Here is a 19,280-nt window from a genome sequence, read left to right on the forward strand (position 1 = left end):
ACACACACACACACACACACACACACACACGCACCATTCAAAGCCTCACGCCAGTGCCAGTTCTTCCCATTTTGGGGTTGCGCCCTTCACCCTCTCCAAAGAAGCTCCATCCTCTGTGGTGCCTCCTCTGAGTTCCCCTTGCTTTCCTGGCTCTCCAGCTCCCCTTGCCGACCAGCCTGCGGATGCGTGTATCCACTTCCTAGAGCTCCCCAAAGTCTAAACCGCCCCCCCCCATCACCACATCGATGCCACCCGAGACGCTTGACTACCCCAGGATAAGCTGTCAGGACCCACGCGGGGAGCGGGACGCGGGAGGCGCTCCCGCGTTGGTTTCCATCGCTCTGGGGGCAGGTGCTCACGCCGCGTCCCCTTTAAGGGGCGTGGCCTGCGGAGGGGGGCGGTTCCCGGGCGCTCCCGGAAGACCCGGGGCGCGCGGGCCTCGGCCGGCCGTAGACAGCCGCCCTCGCCGCCCCGGCGACCGCGCCGCTCCAACCGCCCGCACCCCGCCGCCCCGCGCCAGCCCTCGCTCTTCCAGCCTCGATCTCGCCTCGTTTCCTCCCCGGCTCGGCAGCTCGGCGGCTCGGACCCCCCCCCCCCCGCCCCGCCCCGCCCCAGCGTCCCCGGACGCCTGCCCCGCTCCTGGGCCCGGTCCCCGGCGTCCGGATCTCGGGGGGAGCGGGCGCCCCGCACCCGGCGATCTCGTGCGGGCCGGCTCCCGCACGCGGCCCTGCGTCCCGACGCCTGGCCCGGGTCTGGCCGCCGTCTGCCCGGGCTCCGCAGTCCGCTCGGCCCGGCCTCGGGCCCCCGGCGCGGGTAGGAGCGGCGGCGCGGCCGGGCCGATGCGCAGCGCCCCCGGCGGCCGAGGCGCGGCACGGGGGGCCCTGCGCGCGCGGGCCGGGCCGCCGCGGGCCGGGGGCTGCGCGCGGGAGGCGGGGTCCGAGCCTCGCCCCGGGGACGCCTCTCCGCGCGGGCCCCGATGGGCGCCCCTTAGGTGGAGGGCGCGCCGCCCGGGACTGGGCTTCGGGGACGATGGGGACCCCCTGGCGCTTCTCGGCCCGGGTCTGCCTGTCCCATCTGCGGTGCTGCTTTCGGCTCAAGCCGGAGGAGCTGCGCCCTCTCGGGCCCCTGGGGTACCATCGCGGGGCCCGAGTGTGCTGGCTTCTGCTCGGTAGTCTGCCCAAGCTCATCTCCGCCTCCGGGGACGTTGGGGTGGGGGTCCCCGGCCGCGTGTGCCTGCCGAAGGCCCCCCACCGGAGCGACGTGGCCGAGGGCCGGGCCGGGGAGCGGGGCCGCCGCGTGCTCCTGCCTCTGCGCCTCTGCGTCCGAGCCGGCCTGCTCCTGGCCAAGTTCTTCCCCCTCCTCCTCCTCTACCCTCTCACCTACCTGGCCCCGGGCCTGGCCGCCCTCTGGTTCCACCTGCTTCTGAAAGCCACCGAGACCTCGGGCCCCACCTACATCAAACTGGGCCAGTGGGCCAGCACCCGGCGCGACCTCTTTTCCGAAGACTTTTGCGCCCTGTTCTCCAGGCTGCACGTCCAGGTGGCCCCGCACCCTTGGGCGCACACGGAACGCTCCCTCCTCGAGGCCTTCGGAAAAGACTGGGGGCACGTCCTCTTTTTCGAGACGCAGACACCTGTGGGTTCCGGCTGTGTGGCCCAGGTGTACAAGGCGTTCGCCAGCCCTGCCTTGCTGGGGAGAGTCGGCAGCTCGGGGCCCCGGGAGGCCGCCTCCGGAGCCGGGCTGGTCGCTAGGTGCCGAGAGGTCTTTGGACAGCTGGGGAATGAATGGAAGATTCCGGAAAATCTCGCGGACCAGTCGTTTCTAGAAAAGCTGCTCCTTCCTGAAGCTGACCCTGTTGGATCGAATGTAGAAGGGTCGCGGGCGCCTGGCTGTCCACCCGAGCCTGGCAGGCTCATCCCCGTGGCTGTAAAAGTGAGTGCGCTACCGGCTTCCGCCAGACCCTCCCCAGCCCACAGGCACCCACCGAGCCGGGGTGGGGGGCAGGCGGGCAGGACTGCCCCCAGTGCAGGTCACCCCCACTCCGATTATTCCTTTTCTGAAATGCTCAGAACTGGAAATGTTTTAGATTTCAGGTGTTCTTCGATTCAGGGATCTTTGCATATACACAGTGAGATATATTGGGGCTAACGCCCTATACTAGTCATGAAGTTCATTTCTATTTCATATGCTTCTTTTTGTGTGTCTTTGTTGGTCATGGAGCTTGAACTCAGGGCCTGGGCACTGTCCCTGAGCTCTTTTGCTCACCACTTTTGAGCCACAGTGCCACTTCTGGTTTTCTGGTGGTTAATTGGAGATAAGAGTCTTACAGGCTTTTCTGCCCTGGCTGGCTTTGAACCACGATCTTCAGATCTCAGCCTCCTGAGTAGTTAGGATTACAGGTGTGAGCCACCAGCACCCTGCTCCTATGCTTCTTTAATGCATAGAGTCCGAAGGTAATTTTGACAACCTTTTTAGTGAACTTTCAGTTTGACCTCACATCATTGAATGACATCAAGTGTGCTTTCCATTTGTGGCATGATCTCGGTCCTTAAATACTTTCAGAACTTAGAGAATCATGGATCATGGATTTTAGGTTTGTGAATTTCTGTTAATGTAACTGATATTTGAATGCTTGTTACCTGCAGACAGATTGTGTATGTGTGTGTGTGTGTGTGTGTGTGTGAGAGAGAGAGAGAGAGAGAGAGAGAGAGAGAGAGTGTGACAGGCAGTATTGGGGGCTTGAATTCAGGGCCTCCAGCTGTCACTTGGTTTTGTTCCATTTATGGTGGACACTACCACTTAAGCCATGTCTCCACACCATGTCTCCATTTCTGGCTTTTTTTTTTTTTCTGGTTAATTGGAGATAGAATCTCCAAGTCAAGAAACTGTCTTGAATTTGTCTGCCTGGGCTGGCTTTGATTGACCCTCAGATCACAGCCTTCTGAGTAGCTAGGATTACAGCTATGAGCCTCTGATGCCCAGCTATTTTATTTTCTGACTTTAGGAGAGGTGTTGTGAACGGGTTGAGGGAGGGTTAGGAGTCTGTAGTCTCTGGGATGGAGAACCACCAGCAGCAGGGACTTCCTGGGTATCAGGTGCTTCCCCTCTGCTCTCAGGAGGTTATCTGGCTAGGGGGATTATGTTGTCCGTATTTCTCCTTGTGTCTCACAGTTCCTCTTTGTGGCAGGTGTTGCATCCTGGCCTGCTGTCCCAGGTGCATATGGACCTGCTTCTGATGAAGATTGGCAGCCGAGTCCTTGGGCTTTTGCCGGGCGTCAAATGGCTTAGCCTGCCTGAGGTTGTGGATGAGTTTGAGAAGCTCATGGTCCAACAGGTGACTTCTTCCTTCGGCTCTAAATAGCACCTAGGCTAATTCTTGCTGTTGACAGTGCTTAGTAAATGAGGAGGCAGTTTCTTTTTCTTTTTTTTTTTTTTTTTGCCAGTCCTGGGCCTTGGACTCAGGGCCTGAGCACTGTCCCTGGCTTCTTTTTGCTCAAGGCTAGCACTCTATCACTTGAGCCACAGCACCACTTCTGGCCATTTTCTGTATATGTGGTGCTGGGGAATTGAACCCAGGGCTTCATGTATACGAGACAAGCACTTTTGCCACTAGGCCATATCCCCAGCCCGAGGAGGCAGTTTCTTACATTCAGGTAATCTTGAGGGATGTGGGGTTCTGCTCCCTAGTGATTTAGGGACCCAGTTCCTTCCAGGTTTGGCACTGCCATCTTTAGCATGTGTCAGTGTGGAGAGACCATGAAGGATCATGGAAGAGATTTTTTTCCATTTTGTTTTGGTGCCAGTACCGGGGCTTGAACTCAAGACTTGGGCACTGTTCCTTAGACTTTTTTTTGCTCGAGGATGGCTTGAGCAAAAAAGGTTGGCTTACCCAGCTTTTTGCTGGTTAATTGGAGCTGAGAATCTCACGGACTTTCCTGCTGGCTTCAAACCTTGATCCTCAGATCTCAGCCTCCCGAATAGCTAGGATTACAGGCGTGGGACATTGTTGCTTGGCTCAAGTAGGGACTTGAAGTGGGGAACATCTCTTCGTCCCTGGTCTTCTGACCGGCGTTTCCATGCAGCGGTTCAGTGGGCACTTAGGGACACCATCTTCCCCTAGGGGAAGGAGTGATTAGTCACATGATTACTTTGTTTTACTTTGCTTCCACAGTGATTGAATAGATGAGGGGCTCTTCCCTGTTTGGGAGGCTTGGGGCATGGGTCTGTGTAGCCAGGCCTGTGTGTAAACATACCTTGGGGGTAGCCAGGGCTCCTGTGGACATGTGTGCTGCTTCCCTGTCCGGAGAGAACAGCAGTGGGCAGGCCTGCAGAGGCTGTGTGCCAAGTCTTCTCTATATCTGCTGATTTAAGGTGTTAAGTCTCCAGGATTTGTTTCGGTGTTTAGAAAGTGTTTTAGTCTGTGCAGGCTGCTGTAACAAAATATTATAGATCAAGGGGCTTAGAAGTGACAGCAATTTATCATTTATAGCCCTGGAGACTTAAGTCTAAGATCAAGGTGCTGGCAGATTTAGGGACCAGAGCACAGACTGTGTCTTGCCAGGTGGAAGGAGCAAGGGCCTCTCTCGGGCCTCTTTTTTTTTTTTTTAATTTGGGCTGGTCGTGGGGTTTGAATTCAGGACCTGGGCACTGTTTCTGAGCTCTTTTCACTCAAGACTAGCATGCTACCACTTTGAGCCACAGCACTACTTCTGTGTGGTTTTTTTGGTGGTTAATTGGATATAAGAGTCCCATGGAGGGCTGGGAATATGGCCTAGTGGTAGAGTGCTTGCCTCGCATACATGAAGCCCTGGGTTCGATTCCTCAACACCACACATATAGAAAAAGCTGGAAGTGGCGCTGTGGCTCAAGTGGTAGAGTGCTAGCGTTGAGCAAAAAGAAGCCAGGGACAGTGCTCGGGCCCTGAGTTCAAGCCCCAGGACTGGCAAAAAGAAAAAGAAAAAAAGAGTCCCATGGACTTTCCTACCCCAGCTGGCTTTGAACTGCGATCCTCATATTTCAATCTCCTGAGTAGCTAGGATTATAGGTGTGAGCTACCAGCATCTAGCTCCATTTGTCTTTTTAAATATATATATATATATATATATATATATATATATATATATATATATATATTTGGAAGCTGGGCATGGTGGCGCACACCTGTAATCCCAGCACTCAGGGAGGCTGAGACAGGAGGATCTTGAAATGGAGGCCAGCCTGGGCTAGCTAGCAAGACCGTCTCAAAAAAAAAAAAAACAAAACCACAAGAAACTTTTTTTTTTCTTCTTATTGCAAAGGTGATGTGCAGAGGGGTTACATTTACATAAGCCAGGTAAAGTACATTTCTTTTTGGTTAATGTCACCCCTTCTCTTGAGCCCTCTCCCAGTTTTTCCCACCATCCCCACTCACAAAGTTGTAGAGTTCATTTTCAACATAGGGTCTAGTGTCCGTTTGTCTTAAAAACCAGCTCTTCCTTTAGTTTCTCTTCGTGCTTCTTACTGAGTCTTTATCACAAACAGTTGTCTCCACAGCACGCCCACGCATCATTCTCTCGTCTCACCACATTGCTGGTTAGAGGTCTCAGAGCTGTGGGCCACGGCGTGTGAGTCTGTCTCTCTTCACGTAGACATTGATGCTGCGGCTACAGCATTTGGTTAGGCACTGGTGCTGGAAGAGGGCAGTGTGTTTTTCCCGTCTTGTGTTTTGTTTTGCTTTTTGCCAGTCCTGGGGCTTGAACTCAGGGCCTGAGCACTGTCCCTGGCTTCTTTTTGCTCAAGGCTAGCACGCTACCACGTGAGCCACAGCACCACTTCCAGCTTTTTCTATATATGTGGTGCTGAGGAATCGAACCCAGGGCTTCATGTATACGAGGCAAGCACTTTACCACTAGGCCATATTCCCAGCCCATGTTTTTCCTGTCTTTAAGAGGGTGTTGACACATAAAAACTTGTAAACAGACTGTGATCAGAGTTTCTATAGGTGTCTCCCAAGGTTGGGGTGGGCCTCGGCTGGGGCTCAGGAGAGGATGTGGGGGTGCCACCCGCTGACAGCCTGAGTATCAGAAGGTGCATGCATTCTGTGTAGTGGCGAAGGATGCAGGAAAGAGGGCAGAGGCGTGGTCTAAATATTGAATCCCTTTGGAGTTTGGGGTGCCACAGGAGTTAGACTTGGACACTGAGGCATATGTCACATCTGATCAACCTGAATGTCATTCTAGAAGGGCCGACTGCGCCATGCAGACGTGGACAAGAGCTGACAGAGGGAGGAAAGATGAGGGGTGGGTATTAAGACAAAGCCAGGGCCGAGCCTTGGAATCGGCTACAGCGGGGCTGAGCATTGAGCTGCGGCAGAGGGCAGGGTCAGCCCTGTGGGGCGTAGCCACAGCGTATCGGGTGGCAGGGGGCTGCCCCATGGGGAAATGACGTCAACCCCTGGGAGATGGGGCATGGCTGTCTGGGGTGAGGGGGAAGCTGTGTACTAACAATAAAAAGGGGCACCGGGTAGAGGAGTTCGTGGGTAGATTTGGGTCTCTGGAACGGCCTTGGGCTGGACCGTCCTCACCTAGTTTCCCGGGAGTCCTGGGCATTGGAGGAGTGGTAGTGAAGGCAGGGTGAACCAGGTGACTTGCTAGCTATCTGGAAGGTCAGGGTGGCCCGAGTCCAGACTAACCCTCTTCTTACCTCTTCACTGCCCTAGGTTGACCTGCGTTATGAAGCTCAGAATTTAGAACATTTTCAACGCAACTTCGAGAATGTGACGTCTGTGAGATTCCCCACTCCTCTGCGTCCCTTTGTTGCCAGAGAGGTCCTGGTAGAAACATATGAAGTAAGACTTTCATCATGTCTTCACTCAGGTGTGTGTGTGTGTGTGTGTGCACGCGCGTGCACGCGCACGCGTTAGCATGTGTGCATGCACACGTGCTAGTACTGGGACCCGAATGCACAGTCTTGCACTCTGGATTAGCTTTCTCGTGCAAGGATGGCATTGTTCTCTTTGAGCCACAGTGGCTCCACTTGGTGCCTTTTGGAGATCAGAGTCTCACAGACTTTCCTGCCTGGGATGACTTCAAACTGTGATCCTCAGATGTCAGCCTCCCGAGGCACTGGGATTAGAGGCGGGAGTCACCAGCACCTGGCCTTAGGTTTACTTTTAATCACCTTGTCCTTTGAGAAATGGCATCAGAGGGAAGGGAAATGGGTGGGAGGGCACAGACTCTGCGGGTCATCCGCCGAGTAGCAGGGAGGCAGCTCCGATGGGTCCCCCCGGGGCGGCTGGCGGGGTAAAGCTGTTCTCTTGTGGGTTTCTCCAAGGAGAGCGTGCCCGTGTCCAGCTACCAGCAGGCAGGGATTCCCGACGCCCTGAAGAGGAAGATCGCGCGGCTCGGGATCAACATGCTCCTGAAGATGGTGAGCTGGTGCCGCTCGCATGCTCAGGCCCAGCCCTGGGGATGAGGTGCTGGGCTCTGCTTAGCTCTGGGAGCATCTGCTTAGAGGTAGCCCAGCCCCCCACATGCTCACGTGTCCCCCAGTTCCGACTGAGCCCTTTCTCCCTGGCACTTGCTGTGAGCCGTAGGGAGGGTGGCGAGCAAGACCCATTCCTACTCAAGCTGCCTACAGCCCCGAGTGGCTGTTCATCACTCCTTCCTTCCTTCATCCCTGTAGTATCTGCTGAGCCCCTTCTTCGGGCTAGGCACTGAATTAAGTGTTGGGCGTACAGCAGTGAGCCACACAGATGTGACTACCATGTTCATGGAACTACTGTTCAAAGGGACAACTGGCAAAGAGAGAGGATCAGTACAGGGTGCCCAGGGAGGAGAGGCCTTTCCCAACCCAGTGCTTCATCCCAGAAGTGCACGAGTCACCTGCATGAGGACAGGTGGCGCTAAGGTGCTATGGCCCCCGGGTGAGCAACAGCGGGGACCTAATGATGTGAGAGCTGTGGTGAAATATGGCACAGAGCAGGTCTGAAGAAAGGGGCCGTTTGAGGCCAGGCCCGGGGGTGGGGGGGGGGTGGGGGGGTGGGGGAGGGACAAGCAGCAAGGCCTGGCCTCAAGGAGGAGGCTGTGCTTTCTCAAGTGGCCGCAGCCAGGGCTCTCAGGTGCTCTTGTCCACTTGGGGTCCACCTGGCCATATCTGGAGATTTGCTTGACTGTTACAGCAGGGGTGGAGGGAGGCAGGAGGGGTACGATCCTGGCACCTGGTGGGCAGAGGCCAGAGAGGCTACAAACACCCGAGAGCCTAGAGGATATGCTTCTGTTCCCCCAGTGATGAACTGAGATGCCCTGGGCCAGACGGCAGAGAAAGTCTCAGTGTGGGGACAGAATCTGGAGGTTCTGTTTCCTGGGCGGGGGGAAGAGGTGGGGTGGATCACTGACGGGGACAGTGCAGAGGATCTTGGGAGAGTTGAAAATTGCTGCTCTGGCTCTACAAAGAACTACTCAGGAACTATGGGAGGACGCCAGGCAGTGTCTGAATCACACCTCTGCCACCGACTGTCTAGAGGCAGCAAGAAATTCAGCCAGGTGCCAGCGACTCACGCCTGTAATCCTAGCCACTGAGAGGCTGAGATCTGAGGATCACAGTCCAAAGCCAGCCCAAGAAGAAAAGGCTGTGAGGTTCTTTTCTTTCTCTTTCTCTCTCTCTCTATATTTTTTGCCAGTCCTGGGACTTGGGACTCTGGGCCTGAGCACTGTCCCTGGCTTCTTTTTGCTCAAGGCTAGCACTCTGCCACTTGAGCCACGGCGCCACTTCCGGCTTTTTCTGTGTATGTGGTGCTGAGGAAACTAACCCAGGGCTTCATGCATGCAAGACAAGCACTCGACTACGAAGCCACAGTCTCAGCCCAAGGCTGTGAGATTCTTAACTCCAATTAACCCACAAAAATCCAGAAGTGGAGTTATGGCTCCAACTTTGAGTGGAAAAGCGAAGAGAAAGCAAAAGGCCCTGAGTTTAAGCCCCAGTACCACATGAAAATAAAGACATACAGTTCCAGCAAGATGCTGGTGACTCATATCTAATCCTAGCTACTCAGGAAGTTGAGATCTGGAGAACTGAGGTTTGAAGCCAGCCCAAGCAGAAAGGTCTGTGAGACTCCATCTCAGCCAGCAAACTACTGGGCTGGGGAAGGCATGGCTCAGGTGGTAGAGTTCCAACTGTGAGCAAGCAACCCCAGCAAGTGGAAGGCCTTGAGTTCGAGCCCCAGTACCAGCACTCACACACACACACCGAAGTTAAAGCCAGCACCGGTGGCTCATGCCTGTAATCGTAACTACTCCGGAGACTGAGATCTGAGGATCATGGTTCGAAGCCAGCCTGGGCAAGAAAGTCTGTGAGACCCTTCTCTCTAAAAATGACTCAGAAAACTCCAGAAGTGGTGCTGTGGCTTAAGTGGTAGAGCGCTAGCTTTGAGCATAAAGAGGCCCAGCCACAGTGCTCAGGTCCTGAGTTCCAGCTCTATCTAGCACTGGCCAAAAAGAAAAAAAAAATTTTTTTCTTAAACGTTGATTTACAGCCTGTCCCTGTACAAATTCTGGATATATAGGCTTTGTGAAATGTGTCTCTTTGCCATTGTCACCTAACGCTCTATCTGCCCGTGACACGTGCTGGGCGGTGAGGGCTGACAGGGTCCCGCACGCTGCCATTTCTCTGTAGATCTTTGTGGATAACTTCGTGCACGGGGACCTCCACCCCGGGAACATCCTGGTCCAGGGTGCCGATGGGCTGTCCCCAAGCCGGGAGGAGCAGCTGCGGCAGGCGGACGTCTGTGACACGCTGACAGTGGCCATGGTCCCCGCCCTCCGCCCCCTGCGGCTGGTGCTGCTGGACGCCGGCATCGTGTCTGAGCTGCAGGCCTCTGACCTGAGCAATTTCCGGGCGGTTTTCCTGGCCGTGGTGATGGGGCAGGTGAGACTTGCTGGTGGGGCCCTCGTAGGCCCTGTGAGACGTGGGACTCCTCAGCCTTGTTAAAAGGCCCACATTTGTCAGGCAGCTGCTGCTGGCCGTGAGCGGAGGGGGATGGACAAAGCAGAGGCCGGGCTGGAGAGGAGCAGTTCATGTTGTGACTGTGAAAATGAACATCTCCTTTCCCTGCCTTGTATGACTGTGCTGTTTTTCTTTTTGCCAGTCCTGGGGCTTGAACTCAGGGCCTGAGCACTGTCCCTGGCTTCTTTTTGCTCAAGGCTAGCACTCTGCCACTTGAGCCACAGTGCCACTTCTGGCTGTTTTCTGTATACGTGGTGCTGGGGAATCGAACCCAGGGCTTCATGTATGGGAGGCAAGCACTCTTGCCACTAGGCCATATCCCCAGCCCTTCTTTCTGTTTTTCTACCAGCAAAATGTGCAAGCAGGCAGGGGGACACCAGCTGCTGCTGCTGTACCTTCTCCTTTTTCTCCTCTTCTCCTCTTCGTGTCAGTACTGGGGTGTGAACTTAGGGCCTTATACTCTCACTTAGCTTCTTCACTCAAGGCTGGTTCTCTTCTCTACTACTTGAGCCACACCTCCACTTTTGGCTTTTTGCTGGTTAATTTGAGATGAGAATCTCATGGAGTTGTCTGCCCGGGCTGGCTTTGATCCATGATCTTCAGAACTCAGCCTCCTGAGTAGCTAGGAGTGAGCCACTAGCACCTAGAAGACATTAGCTTTTTGACCAAACAATGCCTGTTTCCCAACTCTGTGCTTTGCTGCAAGATGGCAGGCTGGAGAGAAGCAGCAGTATGGAGAACATATCCTCCTCCACGTGCGTAAGACGCGTAGGAATGTGGGGTGGATGTGCTTTGTTTGGGGGCTCTGGGATTAGAAGCTGTTAGTAGAGAGAAGGTACTCAGCAGAGCCTCTACATCAAGGATTACTGGGAAGAAATCCTCTAGCTACCTGGTGAAGAATTCACCATCGAGAAAGATCCTTAATACTTAAGGAGCTTCCAAGGGGGCCAGCCAAAGCCAGAGTCTTGCGCCAGTTAAACTCCTGGTTAAACTTCTGGGTGTACTGGTGGGGCTGGGGTGTTCCTCTGTACAGGTTTGATGGAAGACCAAGACCACAGTCCCAGGAGGAAGAGTTGTGTTCCCAGGGCCATGCAGTGAGAGGTGACGGGCATTTGAGGTGACCACTGAGGCACTTCAGTTTGGAAGGAGCCCTGGAGAGGACAGGTTGAGCCCAGGGAAAGCTGGGGAGCAGGTTGCTCTTCTGCAAAGGAAGGGAGCCCCCTGGAAAGCCTGCCTCTCCCTGCTCCCCGCCCAGCCGGCAGGGCCTGGCGCTGCGTGGACCGCAGCTCTGCCCTCGGTGCCCTCTGTGTGGTTCAGGAAGGCAAAGCACACCTAGACTGCCAGGGACAGAGAGACTTAGGGAAGACTGGCTGGTTACCAGGCCCTGCGGAGGGCAGAAGTTGAAAAAGAGGGGAAAAAAGCCCAGGATGGTAGACAAAGCAGGACAAAAGCAATGAAGAGGTGAGGGAAGTTCAGCAGAGTTGATGCTCATTAAGCTGTACTATGTCTCTTCCAGGGCCATAAAGTGGCTGAGCTCTTCCTGCATCATTCCCGGGCCAACGAGTGCAAGGACGTGGAGAGGTTCAAGGCTGAGATGGCCACACTGGTGACCCAGGCCAGGAAGAACATCATCGCCTTGGAACAGGTGGGAAGATGTTCCTGAGGCTCACTGCCTCTGCCTTTGCTCCAACTTTGCTCCAAGGGAATGCTTGAGGTTGGGGAGGGAGGGTGTGTGTGTGTGTATGTGCGTGCGCGTGTTCACGCGTGCATGTCAGGAGACCATCTCCACAGCAGGTTAAAAATGAAACAAAGCACCTTTCTGTTTTCTTGGAGGCATGAGGAGAGCTGTGGAAACCAAGGTTCTTCAAAGGGACTGCTTGGCTTTGTTCTCCTGGAGTAGCTGGGGAACCTCCATTATTTTTGTGTGCTGGGGCTTGAACTCAGCCATGCATTTTTGCTTAGCTTTTTCACTCAAGCTGGTGCTCTACCATTTGAGCCATACCTTCACTTTTTGCTGATTTGTTGTAGCTAGTCTTTTTGGCTGGCTTTGTACCACAGTCCTCAGATCTCAGTCTCTTGAGTAGTTAGCCATTATAGCTGTGACCCACTGGTGTCTTGCTGGGGTCACCTTTCTTATTCAGCTGATATGGAGAGAGCTAAACATGGAGGGATGGAAGTACACCCCTGAAGCCCACGTCCTGTCCCTAGTTTAGGCCTGATCTAGAGCCTATGTCATATTTTGGACATAGTTCTAGTTACTTGCCTGTCTCCCCCTTGTTAGCAGAAGGTTGCACCTCAAATGGCCACTGTGCTGCTGACCTGGTCTACCCAGAGGGGCTTTTTGTAAAGAAGATGGAGTAGATGGATGGGATGGGCCATTTGCGACTTGTTCTGACAGTGTCTATAACCTGAATCTTCCCCAAGAGTAGAGCCCGTGTGGGCTCCTTACACACACACACACACACACGTATGTTTTGTGTGTATATGAAAATGAGAGAGTATAGCTGGTAGGAAGGGGTGGGGGGTAAAATCCTAGGAAGGAAGGAAACAGTCCTAGAGTTCTCCACCTCTTCTGTTTTCCAGCTACAAGTTTCCAACCTTCTCTCCAACGTCTTTAAACTGCTGATGATTCACAAGGTGAGGCTACCTTCCTTCCTTCCTTCCGCGAGAAGGCTCCTGGGAAGCCTGCAGGGGCAGCGGACCTAGGGGAAGCTGGATGGGGGTGGGGTGGCGTGTGGTACTTGGGTTATATCCATTTTGCAATGTTTTTCATCAAATTCCATTTAATGGCGAATGCTGACCCAGACAGGATTTTTCCTTGCCAACAGTCTATTTATCTGTCAAGTCTACGCAGTGTTGTGGTATTCAGAGTAGGAGGTTCGTGCCCTGGTGTCCCTAGTCAGCTGGCATCCCCGGCCTGGTTGCTCTGTTCCTGGGAGAGAGGTGGAGGAAATGATGATGGCGTGAGGGAAAGGACATTCCACAGGGGCAGAGAGGCCCTCTGGAAGATATCATGACTATGCAGGACCCTGTCTATATCAAGAGGTTTTATAAAGAGCTTCTGTTTTTCATTTCCAGGTAAAGCTTGAGAGTAACTTTGCTTCAATTGTGTTGGCCATTATGGTGTTGGAGGGGCTTGGCCGCTCACTGGACCCCCAGCTGGACATCCTGGAGGCAGCAAAGCCTTTTCTTCTCAAAGGATCAATGTCAATCTTTTGACCCTGGCAGTGGGCAGGAAGTGAAGGCTGCTGCCAAGGGCCTGCCCTGTGGTGTACTGGCCATGCAGACCCCATACTGTGGAAGAAGGCACACCACTGTCTTCTGGGTCTGTGTGAAAAGCTTTACGTGGGGAGTAAAGGGACAAGGGCTCTGTCTGTGCATTTGGGGAGTGGGACCTGGTGCTGGGGGTACCGGGTGGACAAATACATCAAACTATTTTGTTTTATTGTTGTTGTTTTTTAAATCTTGTTTAAATCCTCCTCTCTCCCTGGTCAGGCATAGCCTGCTTGTGCGGTTTGTCAATTCTCATATTTGGGGTAGAAAATGCCGTCAAATCCCAAAGACCTATCTATGTCTTCCAATATAAATATAAAGATATTTATTTTGCATTCTTACTGGCAAAAAGTTGAGAGTATGCATGTTGTTCTTTTATAAACTATACAGGTGCTGTACCACTAGCCAATCTTTGAAGCTATATGACTAGAGCAAATTCCACTAAGTTTCAATTATCTTCCTGGCCAATTTTTGCTAAACTTTTATACGAGAGCTGTGAGTGTGGGTCAGTGGTAGATTACTTCCTACAATTAGTAAAGACCTGGGTAGCGCCAAAAAACACCAAAAACGGGAAACGATGTGACTTGGCCATCACTAGGGTCAGGAGCAGAACGGTCCTGACATTGTCTTCTGGGGGGTGGTGTGTGTGTATGTGTATATGTATGTGTGTGTGTGTGTGTTGTGTTGTGCCCGGAGTAGGGCTTGAACTCAGGGCCCTGTGCTCTCACTCTGGCACTTGAACCAACCTGGAGACATGAGTCTCAGACCTTTCGGCCCGGGCAATCTGCTGAGGCGGATTCCTAGGCCCGACCCGGGTCAAGGAGGGCCCGAGGCGACCGTGTGACGTGGGCAGGGTGTGGACGGCTGGGGACCGAGGTTAGATGTGAAGGTCGCCTGGGGACCGAGGTTAGATGTGCGGGTCGCGAGGCAGGAGACAGCGCGCAGGTTTCTCACCCGAAGCAGGACGTAAAGAGCTCGTCCCGTGGCGGCAGCCAGGGCTCCCACGCCGGGCTGGCCAGCCCCGCCCACACGCCGTCCCGGAGGGCTGGGTGGCGCGGTGACGTCCTGAAGTCGCAGGGAGGTGACGCAAGGGGGCGGGGCGCCCGGAGGACGGTCGCGGGGACGCGGTCAGCATGTCGGCTCTGGCCCGGCTGGCGCCGCTCGCGCGCGCTGGTGGCCGCCTCCTCCGAGGTAGCGGTGCCTGGGCGACTGGAAGCGGCGGAGTCCGTCGGTGAGTGTCGGGACGCCGCGAGGGCTTCGCGGGCCTTGAGGGGGAGCGCCCTTTCCGGACACGCTCACCTTGAGGCGGACAGGGCGGGGGCGGGGGCGGGCCCGCGACTCCCTCGCCTGAGGCATGCTGGGAATTATAGTTTTTACCTGGGCAGTTTAGGGTCATCCGAGGTGGGGGAGTGGGGCAACCTAAGGTTGTCTAGGGACAGTAGGGCCTTTTCCTTCTTGCCGGTCCTGGGGCTTGAACTCAGGGCTTGGGCGCTGTCCCTGAGCCTCTCTGTGATGGAGGCTAGCGTTCTGCCACTTGCGCCACAGCGTCACTTCTGGCTTTTTCTGTGTATGTGGTACGGAGGAATCGAACCCAGGGCTTCATGCATGCTAGGCTGGCACTGTAACTCTAAGCCACATTCCCAGCCCCCGGGAACTTTCTCTTAAAATATTAAGGGCAAGCCGGCCACTAGTGGCTCACGACTGTCTTCCTAGCAAGTCGAGGGATTGCGATCTGAGGAATGGAGGTGCGAAGCCAGCAAACACTCCACCGCTAAGCCACATTCCCAGCCCACTGGATTTATTTTTATTTATTTTTGCTTTTAAACAGACATTTAAAAAATCCTAGGTTGGCACAACCATTATCTAATCTTTGGATGTCTTTTAGTCCCTGTTTCAAGACAGTCACCCTTAGTGTCTTGTGAGTTTCTTGATTTTGAGCCTGTTTTCTCCAAAACGTTTACTGTCCTAATTTGTTGTGTGTGTGTGTTGTGTGTGTGTTGGCCAGTCACTGTCCTTGGCTTCTTTTTGCTCAAGGCTAGCACTCTGCCACTTGAGCCACAGCGCCACTTCTGGCCGTTTTCTATATATGTGGTGCTGGGGAATTGAACCCAGGGCTTCATGTATAAGAGGCAGGCACACTCTTGCCACTAGCCCATATTCCCAGCCCAGTGTCCTAATTTCTTGAGCTCCTGTTTCTGTATCCTCTTGAAGGGGCCACAAACAAAAAATCACTCAAGTTCTTGCCTTGGGATGGTAGGGTGAATTTAGGTGCCAGCCTGTGTGGCTTCTGGTTTGTTTTTTTAGCTGGTCCCGGGGTTGAACTCTGGACCTGGGCTACTTAGGAGAAGGTGGGGAAGGGGAAAGAGAAAAATAAAAATGAACGGTGAATAATTTCATAGTACAATGAAACTATATATACAGCATAAAGGGGCTGGGAATATGGCCTAGTGGGAGTGCTTGCCTTGTATACAGGAAGACCTGGATTTGATTCCTCAGCACCACATATATATATGCAGAAAGTGGCGCTGTGGCTCAAATGACAGAGTGCTAGCCTTGAGCAAAAAGAAGCTAGCAACAGTGCTCAGGCCCTGAGTTCAAGCTCCAGGACTGGCAAAAAAACAAAACCAAACAACAAAAAAAAGATAGCTTATGAAGGCATTACAGAAGTTGACTGTATTCTTCAATAGAGCTTTTTTTTTTTTGGTGCCAGTACTAGGACTGGATTTGTCAGTCTGGGCTGGTTTTTGCACTTTGATCCTCAGATCTCAGCCTCCCAAAGTAGCTAGGATTAATGGCATGTGTTCAGTTTTTGGTAACTGAATGTGCATCTCACTGAAAATTTAATCTACATTTTTTTTAAGACAAGGTCTTTTAGTCCAAGATCGTCTCAAACTAGTGGTCCTTCTGCCTTAGCCTCTCTATAGTGTTGGGAGGCCAAGACTTGCTGCTCCACGTTTACAGCAAACTGAACAAAAAAATATGTAAGGATCATGAACCATGTTCATTGTTACTACTTTGGCGGAGGATATGAGGACTGTTCACTTTCATCTCAAGGATGCAGTGCTAAGGTTTTGGATGACACGATTGAAGCAAGCCATTTCTCATGTTTGTCTCTTAGTGCTGGTGGCGGTGTCCATATGCAGCCCCGGTACAGGCAGTTTCCCCAGCTGACCAGGTCCCAGGTGCTGCAGAGCGAGTTCTTCAGTGCACTCATGTGGTTTTGGATTCTCTGGCGCTTTTGGCATGACTCGGATGCTGTGATGGTAAGTCCAGAAGGGTTCTGGTTCTTATATGCATAGGTAGAGGGAAAATATAGTAATAGCCTTAGATTGCTTATTCTTACATTTGTAGACCATTTTCCTGCCTGGGTATATCCATACAATGTTGTCATGTGTACATATGTGCAGGAGTTACTTAATGGAACATGGGTTCTTTGGACCTGTCTTACATTTACCAGTCCATATCTTATGGTTCCCCCTTCCATGTGTGGGAGACTAGGGACTGGTTCTCTTTCCTTCTGAAATACTGGTTCACTGGTAGGTTGAATTTCACATTTACGGATGTTCAGTGTGAGTGTACTTGTCTCCAGGAGGGGAATTGGTGATTTTTCTATCATATTAATCTCACCTGAGCTTTTATCCAGATTGTGAAGACTGTTCTCTTTCAGGATAGGAAGAAAATCTTCAATTTAGTGTACAGGTTTTAGAAGCAGCAGATTTTGGGGGGGTGGGGGGAGAGCATTGGTCATGGAGCTTGAACTCAGGGCCCTCTCCCTCTCCCTCAGCCTTTTCTGCTCAAAGCTAGTGCCCTACCCACTTTGAGCCACAGCACTTCTTTTCTGGTGTTTAATTGGAGATGAGTCTCACAGACTTCCTGCCTGGGCTGACTTTGAACTGCAATCCTCAGATCTCAGCCTCCTAAGTAGCTAGGATTGCAGGCAAAGTTTCTTCATAGCCATTTTTCTTTCTTTTTTTTTGTTTTGTTTTTGGGCCAGCCCTGGGGCTTGGACTCAGGGCCTGAGCACTGTCCCTGGCTTCTTTTTGCTCAAGGCTAGCACTCTGCCACTTGAGCCACAGCGCCACTTCTGTCCATTTTCTGTGTATGTGGTGCTGGGGAATCGAACCCAGGGTCTCATGTATATGAGGCCGGCACTCTTGCCACTAGGCCATATCCCCAGCCCCTCTTTCTTTCTTTTTTTTTTTTTTTAACAGCACCAAGTTGTTTTTTTTTTTCTTTTTGGTGGTGTTGTTGCCAGTCCTGGGGCTTGAACTCAGGGCCTAAGCACTGTCCCTGGCTTCTTTTTGCTCAAGGCTAGCACTCTACCTCGAGCCACAGCACCACTTCCGGCTTTTTTTTTCTATATACATGATGCTGAGGAATCGAACCCAGGGCTTCATGTATATGAGGTGAGCACTTTACCACTAGGCCATATTCCCAGCCCGATAGCCATTTTTCTTAGAATTGGTTGGGTGTGTGAACTGGAGCACGTTTCACTGCAGAGGCTGCATGTCAGGAAAAGATGGTTTAGGTGGGAGATGGTGTTGCAGTCAGAGGTGTACTTCTAGATTGAGACTGGCACATGCTGATGTTCTCAAAGATGACAAACCTCACAGGGAAGTCTGAAAACATTTATGTTTTGTTTACTGAGATGTTGAAAACAGGTGGAATCTATTGCCTCCACTTCTCTCCACCAGCATACATTGGCCTACGCTACTTCCAAACGAGGCAGCTTTTAAAATCCAGGATGTCATGCTGAAAGGACAGGTGAACAGTCGGGCCACCAAATGGTTAAGGGTCCCATGCTATGTCAAGGTTTATGTATAAGGTACTTAGCTTTAGTTTGATTACCGTATTCTTTTCTCCCAAGCTTTCTTTTGAAACTTAGATGCATTTAGTATATATTGTTGACTTTTTTTTTTGAATACCTGTCACCAGGGTCACTTTACATATCCTGATCCTTCTGAGTGGACAGATGAAGAATTGGGAATCCTTCCTGATGAGGAGGATTGAAATTATACTCAAGCCTTTTGAAGAAGGTATGTCCTAAATTTCTATTTTAATTGCTTATTTATTGTACCGAGAACTTAACAGGGCTTTGAGCTTCTTGGAACTTTGCCTCTTGAGCCATTTCCTCAGTCCCTTTTGTATCTTATGAGATAGAGTCTGGATAACTTTGCTTGGCCTGGCCTCCTATTTTTCTTCCCTATCCCTTCTTTCTGATTAGTAGGTGGGATCTCTGTGTGTACCAAGCTGGCTAGTGTCTTAAATTCTGATTTATTTTTCTTTTTTTTTGTGCCAGTCCTGGGGCATGAACTCAAGGCCTGAGCACTGTCCCTGGCTTCTTTTTGTTCAAGCCTAGCACTCTACCATGTGAGGCACAGTGCCACTTCTGGCTTTTTCTGTTTATGTGGTAGTGAGAATTGAACCCAGGGCTGCATGTATGCTAGCCAAGCACTCTACCGCTAAGCCACATTCCCAGTCCCAAGCATTATCATTTTGTTTTAATGACTAGAACTTGCTTTGTGATGGGAGGAGTAATTTACTTTGTTTATAAAACTAGTCATAAGAACTCAAGAATTACCTTTGAATTATATAAACAAAATTACAGATTTGGATTAGTGAATGTAAGTTTCCATTTTTGTTTTCCCACAGGAACCAAGTGAGAAATTTCAAGGAATTATGGACTTCATGTTGTACCCTGAAGTTGTGAATTAAAAAATGATTGGCCAAGAATGGAGAACTGAGTTATGTTTGTGATGACAACTACTTTACTTTTTGTGCTCCCACTGTGGTACAAGTGGTCCTTTCTGCTTATCCCTTATCCTCTGAGGTGGAAATAGGGTTAGCTGTATTTATCTAGTAAGCCATTGAGGGACAAGGAGATGAACTTGCTTAGCATCATGAAGTTAGGTTGATTCCAAAGCTCATGCACAGTGCCATACTGTCTTCTTGTTCACTGACCTCTAAGTCATGTGACTCGTCTTATTTATCTAGATAGCAGTTGGATTCTTGCCCCAAGTTTACAG

General features: G+C 52.1%; 2 protein-coding genes across 2 annotated transcripts; both read left to right on the top strand.

The window, feature by feature from the left end:
• The first annotated feature begins 954 nt into the window (after positions 1 to 954).
• Positions 955 to 13,424, top strand: Adck2 (aarF domain containing kinase 2). Its single transcript, XM_048340343.1, has 8 exons — positions 955 to 1,932; positions 3,188 to 3,334; positions 6,698 to 6,826; positions 7,312 to 7,407; positions 9,652 to 9,903; positions 11,498 to 11,626; positions 12,565 to 12,618; positions 13,060 to 13,424. The coding sequence occupies exons 1-8, from the start codon at positions 1,030 to 1,032 to the stop codon at positions 13,198 to 13,200; spliced, it is 1,851 nt and encodes a 616-aa protein (XP_048196300.1). The 5' UTR covers positions 955 to 1,029; the 3' UTR covers positions 13,201 to 13,424.
• Positions 13,425 to 14,327: 903 nt separating this feature from the next.
• Ndufb2 (NADH:ubiquinone oxidoreductase subunit B2) lies at positions 14,328 to 18,987 on the top strand. The gene is made up of 4 exons (XM_048340349.1): positions 14,328 to 14,485; positions 16,373 to 16,517; positions 18,190 to 18,290; positions 18,907 to 18,987. The coding sequence occupies exons 1-3, from the start codon at positions 14,388 to 14,390 to the stop codon at positions 18,262 to 18,264; spliced, it is 318 nt and encodes a 105-aa protein (XP_048196306.1). The 5' UTR covers positions 14,328 to 14,387; the 3' UTR covers positions 18,265 to 18,290; positions 18,907 to 18,987.
• The last annotated feature ends 293 nt before the right edge of the window (positions 18,988 to 19,280 follow it).

Source organism: Perognathus longimembris, chromosome 2 (genome assembly GCF_023159225.1).
Source record: "Perognathus longimembris pacificus isolate PPM17 chromosome 2, ASM2315922v1, whole genome shotgun sequence".
NCBI classification, from domain to species: domain Eukaryota; kingdom Metazoa; phylum Chordata; class Mammalia; order Rodentia; family Heteromyidae; genus Perognathus; species Perognathus longimembris.